This window comes from Taeniopygia guttata, chromosome 3, assembly GCF_048771995.1.
Source record: "Taeniopygia guttata chromosome 3, bTaeGut7.mat, whole genome shotgun sequence".
NCBI lineage: Eukaryota > Metazoa > Chordata > Aves > Passeriformes > Estrildidae > Taeniopygia > Taeniopygia guttata.
In genome coordinates, this window is record NC_133027.1 from 23,391,225 (window position 1) to 23,418,961 (window position 27,737).

General features: G+C 34.6%; 1 protein-coding gene across 2 annotated transcripts in view; it reads right to left on the reverse strand.

Annotated features, from left to right (window-relative positions):
* CSMD1 (CUB and Sushi multiple domains 1) overlaps window positions 1-27,737 on the reverse strand; it is a 1,058,834-nt gene that overhangs the window by 81,876 nt on the left and 949,221 nt on the right. For both annotated transcript variants that reach the window (XM_030269463.4, XM_030269462.4), the window contains exons 44-48: window positions 26,311-26,456; window positions 24,787-24,867; window positions 24,528-24,641; window positions 14,701-14,889; window positions 10,389-10,535 (exon numbers count right to left, since the gene is read on the reverse strand). In XM_030269463.4, coding sequence (XP_030125323.4) covers window positions 10,389-10,535; window positions 14,701-14,889; window positions 24,528-24,641; window positions 24,787-24,867; window positions 26,311-26,456 — 677 coding nt within the window. The remainder of the gene's footprint in view (window positions 1-10,388; window positions 10,536-14,700; window positions 14,890-24,527; window positions 24,642-24,786; window positions 24,868-26,310; window positions 26,457-27,737) is intronic.

The following is a 27,737-nucleotide window of genomic DNA, read 5'->3' on the forward strand; positions in this document are numbered from 1 at the left end:
TTAAACATTTCAGTGCACTTAGAAAGGTACATCAAAGTTTAAACATTTTGTCAAATATGTTAAAAATTTGTAAGACAAATAACAGTACACTGATTCTTCAGATGTGTTTTTTCCAGATTAAAATGCAGTTAATTTTTTGTACCTGTTCTCTCAAAAATACAGGCAAGTATATAGGCAAGTATATTAATTTTTAGGAAAAGCATGTAACATAACTGACTGCAGCTTCTTAAATGTTTAATTTACACTACATATGAAATAAGACAGGATGCACCTGTTTGAATTTTGAAATGAAAGTAAACCTTGTTTAACTTTAATCACTACTCTACTAATATTTTTTGAAGAGGGGTTTTCATGACCAGCATAGTCTTTAAGGACCTGTGACATATAAATGGAATCTTTTTTCGTATATGCTGAGTAAGCAAAATAAGTACAAAATTTTTTGTGTCAAAAAGAGAGTAATAAATACCATTTTTTTAAAAATAAGGTTGCAGTATCTGTCCATATGGATGGAATGTGGATACCTGAACTTGACCCAGATGAAGCAGAAGTACAGTATAGTTTGACACACTATATGCAGAGTTAGAACATGAATCTGTAGAATGCAAACATTTATCACGGGATAAAAGCAATATGAAAAAATTATCTGGACTCCACACTGATGTACAAGTCACTGCGTATTGGAAGCAGGTGAGCACCATGCCAAGCTTACTGAGATTACCTTTTCAGAAGCAGCATGGCAGGACCATGGCTTTCTGAAAATAAATCTGACTGCACATCCACCACTAAAATAAACCTACCAACATTCTTCATAGGGAAGACACTGTTGAGTTCCACTGAGAACTAAATGTCAATACCAATAAGACTGAGACTGCAACGACTGTTGGAATACTCCCTCCATCATACTGAAATGTGTCTTAGGTATATTGTGATATTAATTTTCACTTCTGTAGACAATTGTCCAGTAGCAGTTGTTTTGTTTTATTTTCACAAGTGCATAATTACAGGTTTGGGCTTACAGCTTTCAGTATCTAGCTTTATTTTTACATTTTTATGTTTAATGTATATTTTGTCACCTTACAGTGCACCTACTATATCAATTACTACCTAAAGAAGAATGTTTTTGTTCATTGACAGAGATCACAGAGTTGATTATATTCCTAACTGAAACACTTCCTTTAAATGTCTAGATTTAGATGCAGTATTTCAAAGTCAATATTTGTAAGTAATAACACCCAACACAAGCAGTAAAGCTAATTACAACATTCAAGATACCAAAAAATATTGTCTTTTGAAATTATACTATATAGTTCCCAATTAAGCAACATTATTTATACTCAAAATTTCTGTACATTCTTTCACTTGAGGATTACCTGAAAAAAAAAGCAAACATTAAATCATAAAGGAAGAAATTAAAACTAGAATGAAAATTAAAAAGCCAAGATAGTTCAGTAAAATAATTGTTTGGGGCCATGTTCTGTGTCCTTTATAAGCATGGCAACACTCACTTGTCTGCTGAAATTACATTAATTATCAAATTACTCTTTAAAAAGGGGACTTGACATTTAAAGAACCACAGCATTAATTATAGCCACACGTGGCTATAATTTTCCTTTCAACATATTGAAGAACAAATAAGATTGTTATTGCAGATAAGCAATAAAACAAGCAGATTAAGACCTCTAAAATCAGCTCCAGTAACCTCTTAAGTGCCATTTAATTTTAAATATTATAGACCTTGAGAAAAGATGGTGAGTCATAAATAAAATATGCAATTCAGAGAAAACTTCAAATTTATTACATCAGTACTGCAATTTAAGACATAAAATACTTGCCTGTAGCCCAGTAATACTATATAAAAATTCTAACCATACTGTTTTTCTGTATAGTATTTTTCATGTCTCCTTTTTTCTATCTCCTCAAATCACCATTTAATCTGGACTAGTAATTCTTTTATTAAAAGGTTAAAATTGTTATTCTAACAGTAAATTCTTTGCTAGATATAAAAGAATACAGTTTTTAACGCATAATAGATTTTTAGCGTAACAGGTTAAACTTTATGTTCTGATTGCCAGGGTATTTATTGCCATGCTTTAGCTGTGGCTGATTACAACAATAAATATATAGAATCATCCAGAGAGAGAAGCTTTAAAGTGGCATGAAATATGGGACATCCAGGCTGCTGAATTACACAGAATAATGTCAAAATACTGAAAATTTCCTCGGGAGCCTAAGGGCAAATCTATCAGTCATAATTTTTGCTTATGTTGTAACAATTTGCGGCTGTTACCTACCACGGCCCCAGGTGGGTGGAAAGGTCCGGCTGGCACAGCTCACATGAGGCCACGTGGCCACCATGTCAGCGGCACCTCGGGGAGAATCGTCTGCCTCCGATGGTGCTGAGTGCTGCTGGTGGGTGCGCAGCTTGGGTAACTCTGCACGCTGAGAGGAGGTGAAGGGATGAGAGAAGGACACTTGTAGGCCAGCCCAAAGAGTCCTTTATTTACCCAGGTGGGGCAAGAAAGGTGCCCTCTGAGTGGGTGCAGTGACAAATGCCAAAGAAATCAATGACTAACAGCAACTTAAATAGGGGTTGGGCGGACAGGGGTCTAAACCTGTCTTGCCCAATGGGGATAAACCAGAGAGGGATACAACAACCTATGATAATGTGGCAGAGGTAGGTACAAGGTCAGGGGACAAATAGAAAAGCTAAGCTGGAGTGATTGACACAAAACTTCCTGGAAGAAACTGGGGGTGGTTACAGGATTGACAGCCAAAAGGGTATAAACAAACTCGTATTGATGGAACCAAATAAGGAGAAAACAGGGAGAGGTGAGAAGATTGACAGATAACTGGGGAGCCAAGTGGCAGGAACTTTTGGGGTAAACAGCTTGGATCAAACCAGCTGTGAGGGGACAAATATGGGAGCATAAGGCTAACTAACATTGATAAAACCAACTGACTAAATCAACCCACACCCCAACAATTAATAATTCCTTGAGCCCAAAAGCATGGTTTATGCTCTCCAGTGAATCAAGTGTGTTCAGAGAAGAGTCAAACAAAAAAAAATATTTTTTTTGAACTAAGAAATTTGTAGAAGAAAACAAGAAGAAAGAAAAAATAGCAATATCACTCAGAATTTACTTCAATATCCCTTTGAAAATATTTAATTTTGAAAGTTTACTGTTGCAGATATTCTACAGAAAACTACATCCTCCTTTCCCAGATACCCGGATAATTCCTGTATATTTTCTGCTTTCATCTATCTCTTCAGCCTCCCGTTACTAATGCTTGCTTACTTTTCCTGACAACCCAACATGAGTGAGTGGTTGTGGTTTCATGAACCTGTAAGAAATAGGGAAGAGGAGACCTGGGACCTGAGATGCCTTGGTAAAGCTTTGTGGTCATCTGCCATTGTGAAAGTTAAAGGCAGACTTTCAAGTGTGAATATAAAATTAAGAGATGTGTTTGACAGGGTAGGGAGGTTATAACTGGAGAAAGGAGAGAAATAATATTTGAGACAAAGGTGCTGATTTAAGAGGCATGGGGAAGAGAAGCCATGACAGATTGTGCATAGAGATGAGAAAAGGGAATGTAGGGACTGGAGACCAAGAGAAAGTGATGAAAATGAAAGAAATGGAAGTACTTTGTTAGCCATTAGTAGTGGCACCAAAAGGATTGATGAATCAGAGGCTGAGATTGTGCTCAGAATAAAATATAGTTCAGGGAAAGAAAAGATTATAAAATCAAATGAACCTGACTAGTGGGAGAGAAAGAAAGAGAAGATGAGAGACAGAAGCAAGGAAGGAGGAAGATAACAAATTAGAGGAGTCTGTAAAGAGGAAGAGAAATTAAGATGCTACGTTAGATGGGAAATAAAGGTAGATAAAAGCTGGATAAAGAAAAACCTTATGTTTTCTACCCCTAAAAGTAGACTGTGATTTGTAGGGAGGGGTGGAAAAAGGGTGGAGATGAGAAAGAAGGGTTGAGGAGCACAGCTAGACTGTCTTGGCAGAGGTATTTTGACCATAATGGGTATAAAGTTTGGGACAAAAAAGGTATGATGAATGAGACTACATGAAGTGAGGTGGATTCCTTGAAGTAGAATGAAACGTTCACTAGGTAACTCGTGAACTAGTGAACTAGTACAGAAAAGTTCCCATGTATCAGAAATAGGCTGTGCTCCCAGAGTACCAAACTTTACACTTTCATGACTGTTAAGAGTGTTTCTGACAAACATAACATGTATTTTGTGATGTAAACCATATCTGTTTGGATAACTTATGTTTAAAACATTTATTTAATCTAGATCAGATCCATTTTCCACTCTTACAGAAATTCTTATTAATGACATTTCAAAGTAGTAGTAGTAGGCTGGTAGCAAGTCAGAAGCTATCAACAAGGTTACAGGCAAACGGTGCCTGTAATCCACAACCATGTAAAAGTCCTACTAAAACTACAGTGCTTTGTACTGCCAAGACAGCATGATATGTATAGAAAAGGCTGATACTCAAAGCAATATATTATGTCTAAGCTATAGAAGAAATGAGAAGCATGAGAAGAAGAAAAGCATTTTAAGCAAACTATCTAAAAATTCTGAAGATGGATTTTTATTTTACAACTCTGAAAATTATACTTGTTGATACAGCAAAAGAATAGTGATAAGTATACATACAATTCCCTTCTTAGTAATTTTTAATCTGTTCTTGAAACTGAACTCCCTTCAGAGTCCAGGATGAAGCACACATAACTTCTAGGATCAGGAACTGACATATTATCAGAAGAATCACACACAAAGCAGTAAATAAATGTCGGAAGACCTAAGTATAAGCAAATATTTGAAGAATGCCAGACTTAAAACTACAGGGACTGTAAGCTGAGTGAAAATTTTGAGCTTAAGCAGAAATCCATACAGTGCACTCATAAAATACTGCAGCCTTGTGTCAAGGACTACTGTGATAAAATGTTGGTTTTCTCCCAGGCAGTTTCTGGAGGAATCTGTCCTGGAATTTCATGAGGCTTAGCTGAAATAGGTGTAATCACACAGGAGAGCTCTCATCTAGGAATGACAATGTTTTACCACAAAATGTGATAAACTTCTATGACCGTTCCAGTGACTGAAGCAACTTTACAGTTATAGATTTAATTTACTTTTCCATATGACATATTGTCCACATTCTTTCAGGATCTCTTAGATAGCAGTGTATTTTCTAAGGCAATATACTGAACATTTTCAGCTCACTTATAATCAAAACACTCAGGTCACTTAATATCAGGACTTCTGTAATTTGCCACTGAATATCAACAGGATAATAGCTACCAGATAAATCACATATCACTAGACAATGGATGTGTGGACAGCAACACCTAAAAAATACTGATCTTGCGTTTGCAAGACTGCACTCTTCCTTTAACAAAGCATATTCTCTTAATAGCTGGAATGCTTAAATATTTATGCTGAGGGGTTGTTTTTGCTGTTTGAGACACTCTGTCTCAGGCAAGTTCAATTAAATGACTCCCAATTAAAAATTAAAATTCTTTTAAATTTCATGTCCAACCCTCCCAGATTATTTTGTAAAACTCACTCTCTACAGGGAATCTAAAAAATTTTATCAAACATTTAATCTTAGCAAAGGACTTGATTTTCCAGCAGTATCCTTGATTAGTAGTCAGAAAAACTAATATGAAGAAGATATTTATAAGTATTCACAGAAACAGCATTATGTTTGAAATGATAAATAAATGAAAAAAAATTCCTTCATATACCACAGTGATTTGTTTCCTTACATGCTAGACTTTATGTTGAGGAATAAAAAAATTACACCTCAGTATATTCCTCCCTTTTAACTTTTCTTTTTGGATACTTCATTGTCTTTGTCATATTACTGCAGAATCTTATCTCTTTGTGCTGCTACTCTATAAATATCCACTATAGTAGAAGGCTACTGTCATACTCACTTCATAGATAAGAAATTGGCCACTGCCTAAAGTAAGTAGTTAAGGACACATAAGAAAACTAAATATATTTTTTTCTGACTACTAAACCCTTTCCTTAATTAATGGAAATCCATCCATTCCATATGTTACTTTTCACTTTCACAGGATCAAAATGGAGAACAATACTCAACCAAGCAATAAAAAGGGATCAAGCTGTCATTCTTTTTCTTTTGCATTTTGTTTTAAATTTAACAAATAAACAACATGAAAAGACAAGATAAATTTGCAAAAGCCTATTTTCTCTTTAGTGATATAATTGTGAATGTCTGTAAAATAAACATCTAACTAAATAATCTATTTATATGACAGCTGTTCTTACTGGTGGTTTAACATTTATAAATCATCCTGAATATTTTTCGTGATTCACAGTACTGTATAAACCTTCGCTGTGACCTTCCCACTGTGCAAATCACTACCTAAAAGTTTACAAATTGCAGAAGTAACAATTATACAGACTCTGATGAACTTCTTTACACAGTCCCATTGTCATTTCTAATCATCTACTGGAAAATGTAAAGACAAACTAATCAATATTCTTTTTTTTTAAACTGAAAAAGAGAGGGACTAAGAACACTTGTTTAACATGTCCAAAGCTTAAAAATAAAAAAAGAATGGGGAAGAACTAAGCTTCTTGCAATTACATATGAGGTTAAAAGAACATAATAAAAGTATGCTGGGTTGACCCTGTCTGGATGCACACCAAAGCTGCAGAATTTATCCCCTTCTCAGTGGTACAGGGGAGAGAAAATAACAAAAGATTTGTGGGATGAGACAGGGACAGGGAGACATCATCCAGCTGTTACTGTCATAGGCAAAACAGACTTGGGGAAATTAATTTAATTTTTTACCAATCAGATCAGAGTAAGATAATGAGATACAAACCAAATTGTGAAAAGCCTCTGCTTTGCCTGCCCTCCCCTTCCTCTCCTCTTTTCCCAGGTATGCTGGTTTGTCTAGGATAGAGTTCATTTTCTTCAAAGGTTCTAATATGAGGCTGTGTTGTGGATTTCTGACGAAAACAGTGTTGATAATACAGAGATGTCACTGTTGAGCAAGGCTTACACTGAGTCAAGGCCTTTCTGCTTCTCACACCATCCCACTAGCAAAGAGGCTGGGTATGCCTAGGGATTTCAGAGGGGACAAAGATGGGACAGCCAACCCCAACTGACCAAAGAAATAGTCTGTAAGATATGGTATCATGCTCAAAAATATAAGCTGTGAAAATAAGGAAGGACCAATGTTGTAAGTTATGTTCAAGTAGCCATTAAGACTGGTGGAGCCCTGCTCCCCTGAAGGTAGCTGAACACCTGTCAATGGGAAATGGTAATTCCTTATTTTGATTTGATTGCATGTGCAGCTTTTGTTTTACCTATTAAACTTTACCTGTTTATCTCATCCCACAAGTTTTCTCATTTTTATTCTTCTGATTCTCTGCTCCATCCTGTATCTTGCTGTGGGGAGAATGAGCAGGCAGCTGGGTGGGCCTTAGTGGTATGCTAGGGTTAGAGAGCAATACAGACTTCAAGAAAACTCAGTTTTGGTGCCTGGATCACCTCCTCCCCCTCCACCTTCACCAGCCATGGTTTCTGCAGAGTTGTCACTCGTATTCTCACTGCTTCTAGCTGCTGCTGAGTATTTAATGTGTGTTATTGCGGAGGCACTGCTGCTATCCATGGCCAGCAGGACCTGGTTCTTTTGGACATAGTAGAAGCTTCTAGCAGCTTCTCTACAGAAGCTGTATTTGTAGCCGCCCTGCTATAAAAACCTGGCCACTTAAACCTGAGGAAAAAGGAAAAAAGTGCTATTGGCAAGAAATTGCAAATTATGTAAGTAACTACTGGACTTATTTACTTTTGAATAAATAACCAAAAGTTAAACAAAAGCCTGTAAATGTTATAGTGGCAATGTCAATTTGAAAAGTAACAAATGAAGTTCCCATCTGGTTTCCAAGTCCTTGAGCCTCCAGCAGATATGCCAGGTACTGTAATGCACTTTCATTCCTTTTACCAATAATTAGAAAAAACCAAAACATCTACTTCTTAGTTATGCTTCTCCCCTAGCTTGCTTGGGTAAGAATGTGTCTGCGTGGTTATAGATTATTGAGGGATGCTATACAGATACTTCGTAGATTAAGAAAGAGATCATTTAATATCTAGGTGTTAGTGCAGTTAGGAAATGTAGACTAAATTTTAGACTAAAATCTAAGCTAGTGTCTGTATATCAAAGCCCTTAAAAGAATATCAGCTTTTTTCCAGTGAGATTTAGCAAAAAATCATGATAGTGAACATAATATTAAGCAAATAGCTTACACAATTAAGCTTGCATGCTAAAGAAAATATTAAGCATTCCCATAAAAGCTTCTATCACTTTTTAATGGTGAATAAAATTTGTAACTACAAGTGAAATCTAGCTGTGACAAAATGACAATTTACAAAATTTTGTGCACAGGCATAGCTGGAGAAGACGGGAAAGGTTATGGGAGGTCAGTAATTCATTTCAATAGGATCTTCATCATGAGGAAGCCTGCTGGCTCAGTCACAGCTGCCACAGTATCAATAGCCTTTTTGGGATCTTGTATTTTTCCTACTTTCATGATGTTGCTCTCCCTCATTAGGATTCAAATCCAATTGTTTATACTGCCACTCACTGTTACTCTTCTTTCATGCTGATTATTTCCATTGAATCTCATGTAAAATGGACAGAAGTTTAGAGAAAAATGCAGACACTTACTGTTAGTGAAGCAGAAAAAGCTAAACTGTTGTTTGTTCCTAAAACACAGCCATAAGGACTAGAGCATATCTGCTTCCAGTCCCCCAGTTTTATTGTTAGTCATAGCTATTGCCAAAATAATTGATGAATTGAGCCTAGGAATTACAGACCAATTTTTCAGTACTGCAAAATATGTTTTGTGTACATGCAAAGGTACAAAATATTTTACCATTCCTCAAAAATCAGACTTCTTAATAATTTGATACTTACAAGCCAACATCTTCACATGAAGTCTATTCATGTAACCCTGATATTGCTTCCTCACTTTGAATTAATGAATGAAAGCCCACTCCTTTCACTGCCACACATTTGAGGGCTACAATGCGACAGGTTCTCTTTGTTCCCTCTTGCACATTCTCAATCTATTAAATGCTACAATTGCTTTTTTACTATGAAAACATATATTAATCTCCAGTATGCTTGAAAAAAATTTTCCTTTCCCCATCCCTCAGCTTCAGTTTGTCTGTAGTAATTATCCAGAGGTGTAGGTGAAGATGATGCTTTTAGTGATTTTTTTTCCCTGACTGCTAAGAGTTTCTGCTTAGTTCTTAAATCCCCAAAACAATCATAATTATGCTTTGAGCTGAACCCTGATCTTATGTTTCAGTAACAAGAGAAACTTTCTGGAAATCAGACAGGCGAGCATGGATAGTACAAAAAAGGAGTGAGCTTCCCAAAAACTGTCTCCCTAAGAACATTTATCATGACTAAATGGGAAATACCCAGTACTTATGAAATGTTCTGCTAAAACATTCTTAGTATTACTTTCGCTACTTAATTTATATTGACAATTATTAGCCATCAAAATTAACACACAGAACCTTTACATTGCTAATCATGTCCAAACACAGAAGAAGCAAATATTAATGACAGCAATTATCACCTTTCTCTCTCTACACATACTATTCACATCATGAAAATGATCCCTTGCCAAGCCTTTTAGTAGCAATGTGTCTGTAGATGTACATGTGGAAACATCATAAACAGGCTGCAAACGAAGTAAGGGTCAATATGTCTACACATAGCACATAATCCAGTACTGCAATATGTTTCTTCTTGATGTTTATTATTAATATAGGAAATAATTTTGGCACTAGTTAGGTAGAACTACTTACATATTTTCATGTTGAAAGATTTATGTGCAGCCTGTTGAAGAAATGAGGGATTTATTTCCGCCCAGTTTTTGATTTATTTGTGCATGAAGAAAAAGATAATAATGAGGTCTGTGAACTGTAACTCTAGGAAATTGCAAACCTAATAATTGTGTACTGAATTGCAGCCGAAGTACTGCACAGCTATTGAGGACCAAAAGTCCTCACTTATGCTTCCATGAAAGTCTAAGTGTTACCCCTACCATTACATTTCAAAGACCTCTCTCTGGATCTGATAAGCCAAGAGAACAGGTGCAGAGAGGAGTACTATTTGGAAAAGTATTTATCTGGAGATCTCTGGTACACTGGGAAAAAATGGAGAGACCAAGTTCTGTGCTTAACTTAAAACAGAATGATTTCACATCCTTAAAATAAACATTATAAAAAATTATCTTCAGAGAAGCAGACATTATATTACAAGTGGACAACAATATATCCACAAAATATAACTTATGAGAAAGCACAAATAGTTACCTGAGTAACGGATCTTGAATCCTTTCTTGCTGGTTGCATGATCAGTTGACCAGCGGAGATACAGCTGATTCATTTTGCTTGTGAAGTTCAGTTGCCCAGTATGATTTCCACTCAAAGCAACCAATAAAGGGCTTTGCCCAGAAGAACCTTCAGAGATGAACAAAGAAACTACTGAAGTTTTAAAGTACTATGAATTTAAGTAATTATTTCAGTATTGTAACTAAACTGTGAATGTGAACATGGTAGAATAGGAAATAGCCAGACACATCCTTCTCAGAGAAATAACTAACAAATTTCAATTTAAACTGTCCATCTGGTTCTAGGTTTTCACTAGAGAGCACTATAATTGCTTTATATTTCCATTTGTTTGTACCTAGATAAAAAATCTAGGTACAAAGATATGGAAATATAAAGCAATTAGTGATTTCTCCATAAACACTGAAAAAGGAAGTGGTTTAAAAAAAAACAAACAAAGGTGGTTATTTCTATTTGACACAAATACACTGAATGAGGGTCTGTGTCAGCTCCTTGCCCTTTTAAATCATGATTTATTTAAGCTCTTTTCTAATTAGTGAGTGGTAGCAAACCTATACATTCTTTGATATTGTACATCCTGTACCATTTAAACACCACCATATTACATAATGAACACAGTAGCTAAAAAAAGCTCCATCACATGTAAGACCACCACAGTTTCACTGGGAATACACATATGTACAAGTGCTATGAATTTGCTTGCTTCACTAGGAATCAGTTCTGTTAATTAATATGTTTATTATAGTTTCATTTTAGTGTAGTGCTCATTTATGGTAAATACAAGATGCTGAAAAACTGTGTCCTGGCCCTAAACCAGTATCTTCACCAGAATAAAACTCTAGAGGCACAGATAATGATTTTAGGACTATTCATATAACAACATATATACAAGAAAACAAAAAAATCCGTGTATCAATCCAATCTCCAGCTGGAAGCATTCTGAAACAAGAAATGATTTTTTTTTTCATCCATATGAAGGGTATATTTTCTCCAGCTGAAGCACTCCCACATGCTCATTATGTCCTTTGCTCCATGGTCTTTCAAGTTTAAGAAAACTGTGTCAACCAACCTTATCTTGGTCAGAGCTGCTATTACAAATAAAGAGCTTAATTCATTTTTTTGCTGAGTTTGAGCAGCTACAGCCTAATCATATTACATGAAAATAGAAAAATAAAACTGAATCAAATAACACCTGACACTGAAATACAATTGAAAATTGTTATCAGCCCCATCCAGTTCAATTTTAAAAAAAAGTGTCATTTCTGCCTGGGAAATTTCAGGTACAAAAGGGAGGCTATGGAAGCCACAAAAATATAAACACTAAAATTACTTCCCAATTCTTAGGAACTGCATTTCAGTCACCCTAATGACAATACTACAACTAAGTTAGTATTACTAAAAAAATTCTAAATGATAAATGCATCTACAAAATAAGAACAAATAAGCATTGCTTTAGGCACACATTGCTCAGCATGCCCTCATAAAAATGCTTCATGACTTGTTTATTTATCATAATGCAGAGTCAGTGTTTGATGATTACAGTGTAAGATAAATGATAAGGAATGTTAAGGTCAATTCCTATTTTTACTTGAAAAAATTATTTAGAACATGGCATTTGACTCAGTTACTCTGTGATTCACTTAGGATTTTGTAAATCTGTTTAATATATTACCTTGTTACAGTTTGGAATGTAAATGTTCTTTTAAAATTCCCAAGGGACTAAAAAATGGACTTCTACAAATAAAGACCTATTACCTACAATAAGATGAGAATCCTTATTAGTGATCATGAAATTATTTTGCAGCACCATATGCAACACTACATTTTTTAATCATTAGGAGATCAGAGAATTGATTCAATTATTTTAGTTTTGCTTTATTTTTTCCTGGAGTTTAGTGCCAGTTTCTGTACCTTTCCTAACAGTCAGCTCTTCACATGGTGTTCTGGAAGGTCAGCAGCATGACTCCGTTGTTCTTGAATCTGACATTTATTTAATTATTATTTCAGAGTTTGTCTATATAAGGAAACACTAAACACACTCAATTACTGATGTGGTGATCTTTCATATGGTATTCTCTTGAATATTAGATAAAAGTTGGCATTTCCTTCTGCTTTCAGTGATAGATTAGTTTTGGTTTATTTAAGAGAGAAATAAAAGCTTTCTGTACTAAATTAATGCTATTCAGTGTAAATATTCAAATGCAATATTTTTAAGTTCAAAATACTTTAATAATTATGTTCATATTAAATTTATGGCTTCTCTGGTTTAGAATCTAGAGAGGATTTTCTAAGGGTATGACAGCTAAGTGGGAATGGCTAATGAGCTTATTGCTCCCACTTGACTAGGGTGATTTTACTGACTGGCTGCGCACCCTGATCATCATCCAGCTGAATCACCATAATGTACAGTCAGATACCTGTGCAGCCACGCAGGTGTAGTCCTTGCTGTGCTTTCCATTCCAAAACTGCCTTATAAAGCAATCAGAGATGAGTGCCTTAGCAACACTAGTTCCCTAAATACTCGTCTTGCAAATCGTTATACAGTTTCTACAAAAAGTCTGATGATGTATCTTTACCTGTTAGAGACAGATCAGTGCAGTTCTACTAAACTAGATGAAATACACTGTTTTGGACCACACAAGGCCCTACAATATGACAAATATTTTTTGCAAAATGCAGCAACATTTGAGTCTAAGTTTTAGCCATCACTGGAAGCAGTATAGCCACATCCACATTGTCTTCTGCCCCCAAAAACTCATGCTGAGATGTATAACTAATTAGTCTAGCAAAGAACATTGCTATTGTGGCCACAGGGACACAAGCAAGTATCTCTGCTAAGTGCTGCAATGGGCCATATCTGAATATCAACTTGTTGAGAGCTAGCTCAGGAATCTCCACATGTCATTATAGTTGAGTGGTTAAAAATATGCCATTATCTTTTTCACTTAAGGTTGCTGGTAGGTGGTAGAAAAAATTACTTTGGCAGAGCTTCAGTAGAGATGAATTTGTAAGAATATTATTTCATGCCATGAAATTAAAGTGCTTAAAGATGTAGGAACGGCATTAGTTCTTCTCTCCGATCTATTATTGATAATCTGGTTTCTTTACATTAAAATTCCCAGGAAAGAAAAGAAAAATATACCTCAGGAAAATTATGCTGTTTCAACAGAATGTTTCAAAAGAAAACAAAATGATCAGACCACTAGAAAAGTTCCAGTAACCTTCCATATTGCTTTTGGTACAAAACGGAATAAAGGAAAAGCCAGTCTTAATAGATTTTTTTCAGACTGTTTTCTGCACTAACCTGACATGGACCAGCATACATGTTATGAAGAAAAAAAATATGCTATGATATGGCATTTTTAAAAGCATCAAAAATATTTTGGATTTTTAAAGGATGTTTCTACCAAAAAGTGAAAAAAATTAGTAATTTGGCCATTAAAATCTAATCTGTCAGAAGATTATTTAAAACAAAATACCTCAAAATATATGACCTTTTAATATTTTTTCATGCTCTGAAACTCCCATAGTGATTATATGATAGAATAATTTCTATCACACTTATCATATATTCTAGGTTAATGAAGGAAGATATGATAATGGTCTCTAAAAGAATAAAAATGTATTTAAGAAAATCAGAGACTAGTTATCCTTGTCAATCAATGAGAACATATTAAGTCATAATAAGTTCAGAATGAAGTAGAAAATAAGAATTAAGTAGGGCGCTTTTAGAATTGACAACACATTTTTCGCTCTTTGTCCCAAAACAGATGAACACTTCAACAGTGGTATCTTCAAACAATGAACAGCACTGGTCTGCTATGCTATGGAGAAAACAGACAGGGTTTTTGAACTCAAATTTCAGTATTAAGACTCAAATAATTTTATTCATTTGGAGAAATGTAATTAAAACTCAAAAAATACTTCTTCACCAGAAATGAACCATTATGGACCAGCACATTAACTTCTCTTTTCAGACACCTCCATACATTTCCCAGGAAAGAGAAAACTCTGTGACTTTCCTAGGGAAGCTGCAGTTGTTACTGCTCTTCTGTAACAATACCTAAGAAAATTCGAAATCTTCTCTGTCTTGAATACATCTATAAAAACTTTCACTGGCTAATAGATTTAGATTTAAGGCAAAAGTAATAGGAATTCTGAATTATTGTTTAATTTTCAGAGAGCACTGTGTTATGAAACCAACAATTTCAAACCAAGACCCACTCCACCCAATATTTGTTCTTGTGTAATAAGATAGAATTTAAATCTTTCTTACCATCAAATACCTCCAGCTCATCAAATTGCTTTTCACTTTGAAACATTTCTACAAAAATGGAGATGTTATATCCCGGCTCAACCTTAATAGTCCAAGAACATGTCTGAGAGTTGGGGTAGGTGCCTGGATAACCTGGACTGAGGATTACTCCTGATGATTCTGTACGAATTTCATTTGCTGGACATTGTGCTAAAAAGAACACAAAAAGAACACTAAGAATAGCAATGAAGCAAAGTTCTTCTTCTCCATGAAAGGCATGCTTCAGGGTCAGTTTCTAAATGAAAACATGTTAAAATCATATTCTAGATGGAATGGAAAAAAGTTCCCTATAATACACACTGAAACAGAACCACTTTTCTAAACCTTGCATTTAGGAAATAATATATTAATTTATTAATTATAGTAAAGCATCTATCCAGAAAGAAATATGTTAGAGCCCAAAGTTGTTTCAGTCGAGGAATTCACATACGTTAGTGCAATTATTCACACAGGTAGGGTAAAAGTACTGGTAAAACCTTTTATTTGGAAATTGTATTCTATTTGAGATCTTAAAAAAATGGCCAAGCTTTAAGAATGAAACCTGTTACTTGAATGTGACAACATATTGAAACATCTAGACATACCAGATCATTTGAAACTACACAAGTTTTATGTAAAGTTTGAATACAAAATGCTCCAAGTCATCCAAGTAAGATCTTCTCAGCAACCACTTTCCCTGTTATTTGAAGTCTGAAATTTAAATTTCATCTGGTATTCATAGGCATTTATGATCTCTACATACTGAAAAGAGGTATAATATATTAAAATAATGGAAATTTTATATCCTAAACACTGGTTTGATTAGGAAGTCTTATTAGTCACTATTTTTCTCTAATATTTTGTTAAAGAACAAAACATGTCATGTAGGATTCATTTTTTCAAATCTGTTTCCTGTTGAAGGAATTGTATTCTGATACATTTCGTCCACAGTTTCATAATATATGCTCCTATTAACAATACTTTTTGTGTAAGATTCACAAATGTATCTTGATAGAAATGCATTCCTGGAAATCATCTGTCACATTACCCAAGCAATTAAATAAAGGTTGTAAAAAAGGTGAAAAACAAAACAACAGAGGGATAAGTGATCAGCGGAAAAAGTATACTACAGGGGGAAATCCACATATAAATATCAGAAACAAACATTAAAAACCGGGCCATTTCCCTCAGAAGGCCTTTTGCAAACTTGGAGGTGAAATTTAGGTTCAGTTTTAGCTAAAAAATTTCTTCAGTCAGAGAGAAAAATGTCAGCCAGTGAAAAGGAGGGATGTAATATGTAAGTGAGACTAGGCCATTAAGCAGGGGAACAAGATCTGGGTTGGGCAAAAGATTGCACACAAATAATTTTTCTTTGGCATATATCCCTTTCTGCCATCATTTGACAGCACTGGCTGCAGCAGACAGTATCCCTAAGAGGCAAAGCCATTTTTCATAGAAGATCCTAAGACCGGGAAAGCCCATGAGAAAATAGTATATAAAGCAGTAAGAATTCTTTAGACAGTAATCCAGGTATTGACTCTTGAGGTAGAAACACCTGTAGTAAAACCACAGCAAGAAATTTCACATGAACTTCTGTCTAAGAATATAGCATTGCATAAGTTTAATGACAGTAGCTTCTTCTCTCATTCTCTTAAAATGAAACATTAAATTAAACTGCTGCTTTGACTTCCTCTATTCTTCAGAATAAGATGAGAATAACTTGGGAAAATACTGTCAAAAGGTGCACTGACTCATAAATTCAAACAGAATACAACTAAACCTTTAAATTCCCAGAGAAAAAACTGGGCAGGAAAATATCATCAGATGTAAAACAATAATTTTCCCCACAGTGTTTCCCGTCCAACATGAATAAAAATGCATCATCAGTGATGAAGAGTAGCTCACTGACACAGTTCCACAACCTGCCTCCTGTAGTATCATTCCTTATACCACAGGAGTATTTTAAGAAGAAAAAAGGTTGTTTTTACTGATCCACTATCAGCTTACTTGAATTGTTTATTAAAAATGGTAACATCTACTAGAGCACCTTGAGAATTAAAAGCCTGTCTTCAAAAATTAGAAAAATTACAAAGTCAAAAATTACAAGTACCCTGGAGAAATAAGTGATGCTGTCAGACTTTTGAAAACAAGTAAGACACAGTGATTGTTTTCAACACTGGAAAACTGTCACCTCTCTGGATAAACTATGGTTTAGAAATGGCTACAATCAACTAAACCTGAAAAACAAGAAGTTGCAATGTATGGGTCATTTGGAATAGGACATGGGAGTGTAGGAAGTACATCTGGAGTGTTTTTGTAAACATGCCATATCTAAACCAGCAGCACAAATGTTAAGGACACAAATGTCTTTTGTTGTTTGCTTTTCCTAAGCATCTTATGGAAATAACCATTAGTTGAATAACTCATGAATACAATTATACAATAGTCTTTCAGATTTATGGTTTGTAAACAAAATATGGATGCTACACAGATACAGTCCAGACAAGACTAAAGCCTGGTGACCTCATTACTTGGGAAATGTAATAGTACAGTTCTTCCAGAGAAGTTTATAGCTGGGTTAATCTAAAACGCTACTATTGCCTCCTTTATATGGGTACTCTTTCAGCTATGTTACCACAGGTATCATTTTCAGAGAGGTGCCCTCTAAGTACCTGCTTAAGAACTCTCTGAATGGATTCTATTTACTTACTCCAGTATATGAAGTTTTTGGAATCTTGCACAGAAGATTATCAACTAAGAATAATATTCAAAATTACATTTTGAAAAGCTTGATATCAGCGTATAGTGATCCTCAGAACACTGTCACTAAGTCTTGAGATATTGTTCACTGACTCAAGAAATACACTGCGAGCATCTTTAAAAAATGGAGTGAAGGAAGGAATGAAATAAAAACATAGAGGAAAGTCAACAATTCAGAGAAATGAAAAATGTTATTTTCTTTTGGGATAAAAAACTGTCACAGAACAGGAAGAAAGACACTCATATGGCACAGACACTGACTGGGATCATCTGAGAAACCTGTGGCAGTGCTCCAGAAAAGAAATGTTAAGAATGGTTTGCAAAAAGAAAAAGAGACAGGAGTAGGAAGTTGTGGAGGAGAGAGGAAAGGGTAAAAAACCCACACAAATTACTTTTTCTGCCTCTTTATTTCAGCTGCTTTGCTCTTGGACTATCTAGGGACATCAGGGACTATCTAAGACATCAGGGACAAAAAGAGAAGGAAAGAGACAAGGTAAAAGCTTATTTACTAGGTTTTAAAAAATAACAACAATTTTTTTTTTCAAAAACATGTAAAAGTTCTCAATAATAGAGAAAAATTGCTCTTAGCTGCCTCATTCCTTGCAGCCAAATTTTAAGAAGGGACCTGAAACTAAATTATTCACCACGTGGTGAAATGTGCCTTTTGCAGATGTTTCCTCATGCCCTTCTCTCATAATTGAGGAACAGTATGATGTTGCTTTCTAATTAAGAACATTTATTTGGTGAGTGGATATTAAAAATCAACAGCTTAAAGGTCAGAGTATTTCCTTGAATGCATCATCACCTGTACACAAGAAACAGATCAATGCAGTGATGCCAAACTAATTTTTACCTTTTTGCTTTTATATATTCTTTATATATTTGTAGCTCTGTAGCCTATTATCATATAGCTACATAGATTCATAGCTAGAATTTCACCTACTCTGTTAGACAGGAAGACAGAACACATTCTTAGAGACTTGAATCCTTCGGACACCAGTGTTAAATTCTCTGGGAACCAAGGTTAAAATGGCTTCTCAAGATACTTTCTCATAAACAAAGTTTAGTTAGTATCTAGAGGGGTGTATTTCAAAAACGAGTTGAACCAGGGAGGAATTGCCTCATCACTTGTGTCCCTAACTGGGGATCCTTATTTATCAGTTGTGCTAATTTGCGAAACAAGATTGTGTCTGCTTTATGTTACTGCGTGTGTCTTCACGGCATTTTCAGCATGTATTCCAGGGTGTTGTCCGCCATAAAGGATTCTTTACAATGGTAACCACATTTTTATCACCTAACCACATCTGACTTTTTGTCTGACTGCTTTTAGGACTGAAAAGACATCATCAGGACTGCTGTAGGAATTCTTTCCTCTACATATTCAATTGTATTCACCTACTGAACTTCAGAATTTTGCTAACATTAACAATTTTCAAAACAGAGAAATAATGTTTAAGTGGAGGAAAAAAAATGTACCTCTAATACAAATTAGTACAAATAGTGATGCTAAGGGTGAAAGGAGATATGGAGTATTCCTCTGTGATACAGAGACAAAACCAGCATATTCCTAGAGAAGAAAATTCAAGTAAAATCAAAACTATTATGTTTTGATTGAACTATTATGTTCCTTCTAACCTATAAACAGCTCAATTCCTCTTTTGTGCTAAGACAGAAATGACCAAAGGTTTTTAAACACTGAGCTATAACTTCAGGTCTTCCTATTGCCAAGATTTACTCGGCAAGGTTCATTCAATAAGAAGACTCTTTCAATCTAAGCTGTTCGTAGCAGATGTACCACAGGGACTTAGGAGAGGAATAGCTCTGGAGTAGTTAAGGGGAAGGCAGACTGTGTATTGCCCCTTTGCAGATTGGAAAACTGTTTGTACCATGGGACTATGTGGAAAATTGTCATGGCTCACCTTGGCCTTTATTGGCTCTTTCTGCCCCCTAATGAATTACTCACCAATTCCTCTCCAGTATAGCTTAGCTGCTGTTTACAGAACTTAATCTCTAGGCTGGAAGCTACACATTACAAGATTTAAATTTTACAAGATTCATATGTTTAAAGACATATGAAAACACAAAACTGAGATACTGAAACATGTAAAACTGCTTCACCTTGTTCTTTAAAACAAAAGGCACATCCACTTTTCAGTATCACAGCTAATACCTATAATTTGAATAAAAGTTAACTCCACAGTATTATTATCTTGTATTCCCCATACACAAAACAGGTAAAAAAAAATCTGTTATTTCAAGTTTGGTTTTTTTTTTTTTTTCAATGATAATTACTTTGCCATTTTAGCATAACATTAAAATAGAATACTCCTAAATAAAAGTGCTCTGGTTTATGCATACATACTTGTGTTGGGTCTAGCTGAAATTGAGTTATTTTTCCCAACAGCACCCCCTCACAGTGCTGTGCCTTATATTGGTAGCAATGGAGTTGGTAACACAGCAGAATTTTAGCTACTGCTGAGCAGTGCTGGCACAGCATCAGTGCTGTCTCTCCAACATTCTGCACCACCACCTCCCATGAGGTGGGGGTGGGCAAGGTCTTGGGAGTGGGCTTAGGCAGGACAGCTGACCCACACTGACCAAAGGGATATTCCATACAATAAGACATCAGCTCAGCAATAAAGGCTAAAAGGAAAGAGGCAGAAGAGGGTGTACTCGTTATTTACAACAGTTACGTGTGCTGAAGTCCTGCTTCCCAGAAAGTGTCTGGGCATTGCCTGCTAATGGAAAGTAGAGAACAAAATATTTGGCTTTTTTCTCCTGTGCATGCAACCTTTAACTTTTGCTCTTGTAAATTACCGTATCTTGATCTACAAGTTTTTATCCATCTTATTTCCTTCTCATGTCTCACTGAGAAGGGAAGAGATAGAGTGGCCAAGGCCAACCCACCACAATAGTCTACTTTTAATGTTGTTTCTTTTGACTAACACATTAACATTTTTGATACTTCATAGATTCTCTTCTGTCAGTTAAATTACAGGTTGACTCAAATCTCTACTCATTTAGAAGGTAAGAAATTGATGTGAAATTTACCAGTTCAGAAAATCTGAACTACAAAATAAATTAGACGTTTGAGCCCCAAAATATATTTAGTTATCAATTATTTATAAGTAACCCCCATGAATATTAAAAGTGGCTACTGTAAAATAGTTTGGCATGATAACAGGAATAAATACTAAAAACATGCTTTAGGCATATTGGAGGACATAAGTAATCTATTTTACATTCATTTTTAATAACATTGTTGCACATGTAAATTTCAAATAATGTTACTTGTTAAGCTTGCATAAATTCATGCACAGAAGAATAGCCTACATAAAAACAACAGGAAATAACAACTATCTTTATGTTACACAGTCACATGTAATTGTGTGCAGTGGGGTAGTGTCAAGAGAAGAGTAATTCTGCATGGCAGCACAACACATATATTCTAGTTTTGAGGAACACATTTCCTTACATGGCTTTTGGAGAAATCTGATTTAGGCTTTCTGGGAAGGCCTGACCAAGCTTCTTAACTCTAATACTATTTCTGATATCCTCATCTTTGATTTTGCTTTTTAATCATACATATTATCACCGCATTAGTACAATATTATCACACTACTCCTCTAATTTAGGTGTTTTGAGCAGCCATATTACCTTATACTGAATACCCATTATCTGTTTAACTAGTATCTCAATTTCTGTAACCAGTACAGAAATATTTATTGCTGCCACAATGCTCATAATGCTTTAATGTACATCTTTACTCTTCCCTAACAACAACTAAAAAATGAAAGAAATTTGTAGCAAGAGTATAAAAAGTATAGAAGGAGAGCAGTGGCTCCAAGTGTAGAAACAGAAATGACAACTGTTCAACTACTGTTAAGCACAAAACCATTCACACTGACAGCATGTTCTGTAGGGGTGCATAGGGCTCTGCATGTTAGAAAATACCTGACAAGTTAACATAGTACCAAACATCTTGAGAAAGTCTGTCCTCAGACAGGAAGGGAAACGGAGCTGTAAGAAATCTGTGGTGTGTTGTGAGTATAGCTGCTCTGGAGGCCATTTATTGAGAATGATATAGAGCTGGTCATGCAGATTCATTTTTCTTGCCCGTCAGATATGTCATCTGACTCATATATAATGTCCTATAATTTGGCCTTCTATCATACAAATATATTTTTTGACTGCTACAACATAGTTGCACAGCCCAGGAAAATGGAAAGTGTTCTTGTATCTTTAAAAAATATGTAGCTGAACTAAACAAGGACATTATGAACAATTTTAAATTACTGGTAAAATGTAGAAATATGAGAAGGCAGTTCAAAAATTAGTTTGAAATACAATATGCAAATTGCATAGCAAGTAGCAATTTTTTTTCAAGCCTATGAGGATAAAATAGTTTCCTATAAATGCTGTTCCATCCTGCATCACTCCTAAAGAAATAGAATAGAATTGGACAGGGTATTGAGAAGGATTGGAAAAATGATTAAAGATATTAAATATCTTCTGGTCTATAGAATCATACAATAAGTATGGTGCATAGAGAACAACTTGTTACTGATTCTTTTCCCATAAGAACTGGACAACATGAAGCAGCGGATGCCAAGTTCAAAGCAGACAGAGAAATAACTTCACTTTTAAATAAATAAATTGTGTAACTTCTTTCACACAAATTTGTGGATTTAAGGCATTTACATGGGTTCAAAATAGGACTGAGTAATTCTACTGAAGAAATAGCCCTACAGGATTCAAAATAGAAAGAACATTGCTGGCTTAAGAGTTGCTTAGCTACAGTTGGCTTGAGGCCTTAATTAACTGCATATTTGCAAAGATTTTCTGTCCTGCACTAGAAAATCATTAGTGGCCCTGGGTATATGTTCTGGTATACAGAATTTCTGGTCTGATGCAGAAATATGTATTTCCCCTCTTCAGATAGTTAGGTTTACAAAGTGCAACATGCGTACCTTCAAATATTTATCTATGAGTAAACACTATAAAGAAAGTCATTAAAAGCACAACTTTTAAATGACCTAGAAATATTTTGTGTGGTTCATAAATATAAGCTAGGGTTTTATAATAAAATAAGAATTACATTAAAAATTTATCTCCCTAGTAATACGGGGGAGGCTGGGATAGAAATAAAACCAAGTAATTCTACTTTCCAGAAAGGAAAATTAAATTCATATAAAGATACAACTTGGCCAAAGAAAGGAAATCAGGTCATCCCAATTTACCTCAAGAAATTCCTCCCTTATATCTTTCCAAAATAACTGCCAGAATCTTACTCCAGTGCTTCCAATTCTATTTTCTACTGTCTCTGAATCACTCAATGGCACCTTCATTTTCCATGATCCAATTATTTCTTTTGATGTCATCCTTGTAACAAAGTTTTGCTTTGGTCACAGGATACAGCCAGAGAAAGCAAAGCCGCTTGCACAGCATTGCAGGAATTGTTATGGATAGCTAACACTTATCACAAGTTCCTAATCTCTGTAGATTTTGCAATAACTGTTCAGTTTACTTCAGGCTTTTATTTTACATTTACACTCTAATTGACATAGTCAAGAGTTAAGTTACTGCTATTACTGTAAACTAAAAACTTAAGTCTGGATTTGCAGTACAATCATCTTATTAAAATATTATATTTATAACAGAGAAGTACATTGATTAAAAAAATAATTCATCAGAAACATTAATAAGTATTCAGTTATCCTAACAAGAAAGATATAAAAGTACACAATATTCCCATTAATTCTGCATATTTTATGGGGAGCGTCCTGAAATGAATAATGATTATTTTCCACTCAAAATATAGATATGGAGTCCCAATGTCTAAACCCATGGCAGATCCAACTAATTGTATGCACAAGTCAAAAAAGGGAAGGTAAAAAATCACTTTACCTCAAGTATGTGTGTTCATGCAGACAATTACATGCATAAAACATATTATGGTATCAATAAACTAATAGTTTGCAATATGAATTCTTTATCAATTTTTAAATAATGAAAGTAGAGAACCAGGGTAACAGGAAGGAAGATTCACATACAGCTATTATTACAGTGTCACAATAATTGTTGTGCTTCCAGCTTCCACTTGTACATATGGATGTTTTCACCTCATGATAGGGAAGATACTCCATCCACAATTACATAATATAGATCAAAGTTAAACTTGTTTAATACAGAAGAGACAAATTCTGTTCACTTTTTTATTTCTTTACATTTTAATGATAGCATCTCATCAGTAACTTTTTTCCCCTCAAAATTTTGAGGCACTTCAGGACAAAATTCTACAGATGCTTCTTTGATCAGTTTTGCAATATTTCAAAACCTTTTTCTCATCTGCTATTTAACAAAATAAAATAAAATAAAGAAAAAAAGGTCAAACGACATATTTTGAAAAACAAAGGTTGGAAGACTGAATACAATTTTCCAAGATAAACTTGTTTTCTATGAAGATGAGGACATTATATAAAATGTGCATCTAAACATCTTTCATATTAAATTTTTAGTTCCTTGTTTGAAATGCTGTATTTATGAACATCCTATAAATAGCTGAAAGAGATGTAATACTTTGAAAAGTTTAAATTTGGCACATATTATTTAAAAATAATTAGTTTAGAAGCTTTTCCATGTGACTATTATACAATGTCACCATATTTGTCAAAGCAAAGAGAATATTTACATATTTTATTTTGAAAGTTTAACTTAATTTCATATTTTTACTTCAAAAGTAAAAATAAGTCCTTGGTTTGTTATGAAGCAATATAGAATATTTTAAAATAATTTTAGAAATCAGTGTTTCAGTAATTGTGGAGTCAAATAGTTAAAATAACTTCTCATTGGTTCTAAAGAATTAAATTTCTACATAAGATTTTTAGGTTCAAATATAAAAAAAATGTGCATTTCTTAGATATTAAAGAATTTTATTAGATATTAAAGATATTTGCTTTTAGGCACCAACAAAATGACAGTGCCAAAAATTTGATCCTTTATGAAGGATGAATATTTATGATGTACATACCATGCAAGTATATATTTACCTTCACAGGATGGAGAGGATCCTTCAAACTGCAACTGTGCATTCAGTTTGCAGGTTAATATATCTTGTCCAACAAGGGTAAAACCAGGGTGGCAGCTGTACTTCACAAAATCTCCTGGAAAAGGTATTGAAAAAAAGTTAAACCCCAAAAATCCTTCAAACAGAAGTATATCAAAATCTCAGGTAGAAGATGAAATAGCTTAGTTTAATTAGAACTCAAGTGAAAACAGAAGAAAGAAGAAGAAATACTATCTTTTTACCTATTTCAAAGTCATCATCTTCTGTAAACAAATCTGCATGTGGAACTGTGGGTGGAGGCTGGCACTTCCTGAGCTGATAAGCTGCAAATTTAAGTGACAAAAATTCAATACTGGTGTGCAAAGGAATACCATGCAGAAAATTCATTTCAGATTCACACTTCCCAAATTATGAGAGCTGCACTGAACCTCGTGGTCTCTCAGTTACAACATTTTCCAAGTTAAATGTCACTACATGACATGAGCATGGTGAGACACTGGAACAGGTTGCCCAGAGAACTTGTAGATATCAGGAATCATACAAGTCTAGGTCTAAAACTGGTCTAATGGAAGATGCTCCTGTCTATGGCAGGGGGGTTAAAACTAGATAGTCTTTAAGGTCCCTTTAAATTTAAAACATTCTATAATTCCTTAAACAAAGTCTCTTGTCTGCTTTTCAAATCCGTTTCAATAAATTGTGAGCAATCTCATAAGAAAGGTGACCACTAAAATGACTGTGTTTCTAAAATGGAATAGAATGCCTACAACAGTTGAATAAGCCCTTTCTGGATTAAAAAATTCAAAATGGAAATAAAGATTGTGATAAGAGTGCATATCCTAAAGAAAAGCTCTCCCCTTCAAGGAACAAATTTACTGTCAGAACAAAATTATCTGGACAGCTTGATAGTCCTATCCACTGGATAGTCCAATCCAGTTTTTGCTTCTCAGATTAAGTGCAGTGGATGACCATGTATCATGACCTCGTTTTAGGAGAAGCATACAGACAAGAGAAACATTTCAGATTCTGAGTAACAATTTGATATGGACTTCCCCATGCAAACAGGTATCTCAGTACTCTCTTTCTGTGACATTTATTTGGTCTTTATGAATTAATCCACTGTATATTTTTGATTTAGAGTCCAGAAGACTAATAATCTTCCATTTATTATTCATATTTGGGTGACTTAGTCTGAATTAGAACTAGAATTATAGCCCAGCTTTTCACTTCTGAGTTAGATGCCTAATTTTCACCCCCTTTGGTCCTGAATGTAACTTTGAACAAAGTATTTTGCTGCATATCAGTCTTTATGCTATTGTTCAACTCTACCATAGCACCCCAGAAACTTTTCTGGAAAATAATTTTAGTAAAGAAAGTTAAATTTTATTGAATAAATCAGCCAAAGTAATTAAAAGAATAAGAGCTTAATATTAGATGGTAATGGCTTAAATTAAAGATAGAATACAGTTTATTAAAAGTTCCAAATTAACATTCTTAGGATTTTTATTATGTAATTTTAAAAACTCATAAGTACTGTTATTAAAAGACAAAAAAACAACAAAAAAAAACCCCAAACAAAAAAAATCACCCCCAAAAAACCCCAAACCAAACAAACAAAAAAAAAAAGCCCAAACAAACAGCAAATCCATGAGACCTGGTAAGTCAGGAAACCACAAAGTTAAGAAATATTTTAAAAATTCACTAAATGATAATTAAATGGTAATAGATGTTAGATGGTATTAGATGTTAATTATATAAAGAAAACAAACCATGAAAATTGAGGACAAAGAATCCTCCTGTTGAAAAGTCACTGTGAAATTTGAGGAGGACTTGATTGGTAGAACTGTAAGCTGTTTCCAGAGCTGTGTTCCCACTGAAAACTCCTAGCTGAGGCGAATTATGGTCAGGACCATCCCTGGAATGTAAAACATTGAAAAGTTAGCTGAAAAACTGATGTTCTTATCATTCAAATTAACAGTCTCTTTTCTTTGGAGAGCAGTTTAAATATTTGTAAAAAATTCTTTTCCTAATGATTTAAAATGAGTAAATGAGTTTTGGTGGGTTTTTTTGTTTTGGTTTGGGTTTTTTTGTTTTGGTTTTTTTTTGTTTTTTTTTGCCTAGCACACCGAATACTCTTTCCAACTTCAAACATTATACTTTTTTTGAGACCAGGTTACTTGCAATAGTTTTTATATTTACATGGGCCAGAAATGTAGTGGTGGCAGGAAATTTTCAATGTGTATTCCGCCAAAAATTTTCATGTATAGATCAGATGTAGGAAGAAGTGAAAAAATGATGCAATGCTGTCATATTTCTAGCGTTTTGACTCAGGTGCTAAAAGTCTTCAACTCATGGTTGGAACGCAGAGCCGTGAAAATCACAAGTTACTCTGCCATTTAAATAAATTCCAAGGATTCAAAGGTATATCCTATGGAAAAAAAAAAAAAAAAAAAAAAAGAAGAGGGAGGAAAAAACTATGAAATAATCTTGTGTTTTGTGTTTCTCAACTGTAGGATAAGACACACAAAGGGAAACATACTCCAGTAACATCAGGCTTCATTCACTTCCAGTATCATAATGTACAACATTGAGGCCTGACAGTCAGAATTAATAAATAAACTCCCTACTTTTATCACTGAAGAATTTTTTGAGCTCTACAACACTTATTTCTGGTTATTTTGTACATTACATGTAATTAATCTAAACGGAATGAAAAAACTTTTGCAATATGTTATTTTAGAAGGCTTGATTTTATCTAGAATGTCTCTGAAATCTGTTAATTTGACCTTTTACTGTCTTTCAATCAGAGGTATATTTATTCACCTCAGTTGTATCATTGAAAAGCCAAGCATTATATATACACAATCTTCCAGGGAAGACAGTCTATGATGTATTTTACACTTAGGCTTACAGGTAGTGCAAATACCAGAGGTGACCAAATGGCTGTTCAGAAACAGCTGCACATCTCTAGAAACTGTCTGAAAAAACCTCACCAATAGCTGTAGGAACAGTGGACTAGGTGGGAGATTGGAGCAGGTGACTCACAGAGCAATAAGTAACATCCTATATTCTGCGCAAACCTTCCTTTTCCTGAACTATTGTAGCATATATGAGAAGTCATCTTGCACAGTATGTGGGGTAAGGACCAGGGCTGGACAGAGATGACATGTCCAACACCTTCAGCATTATCTATGAT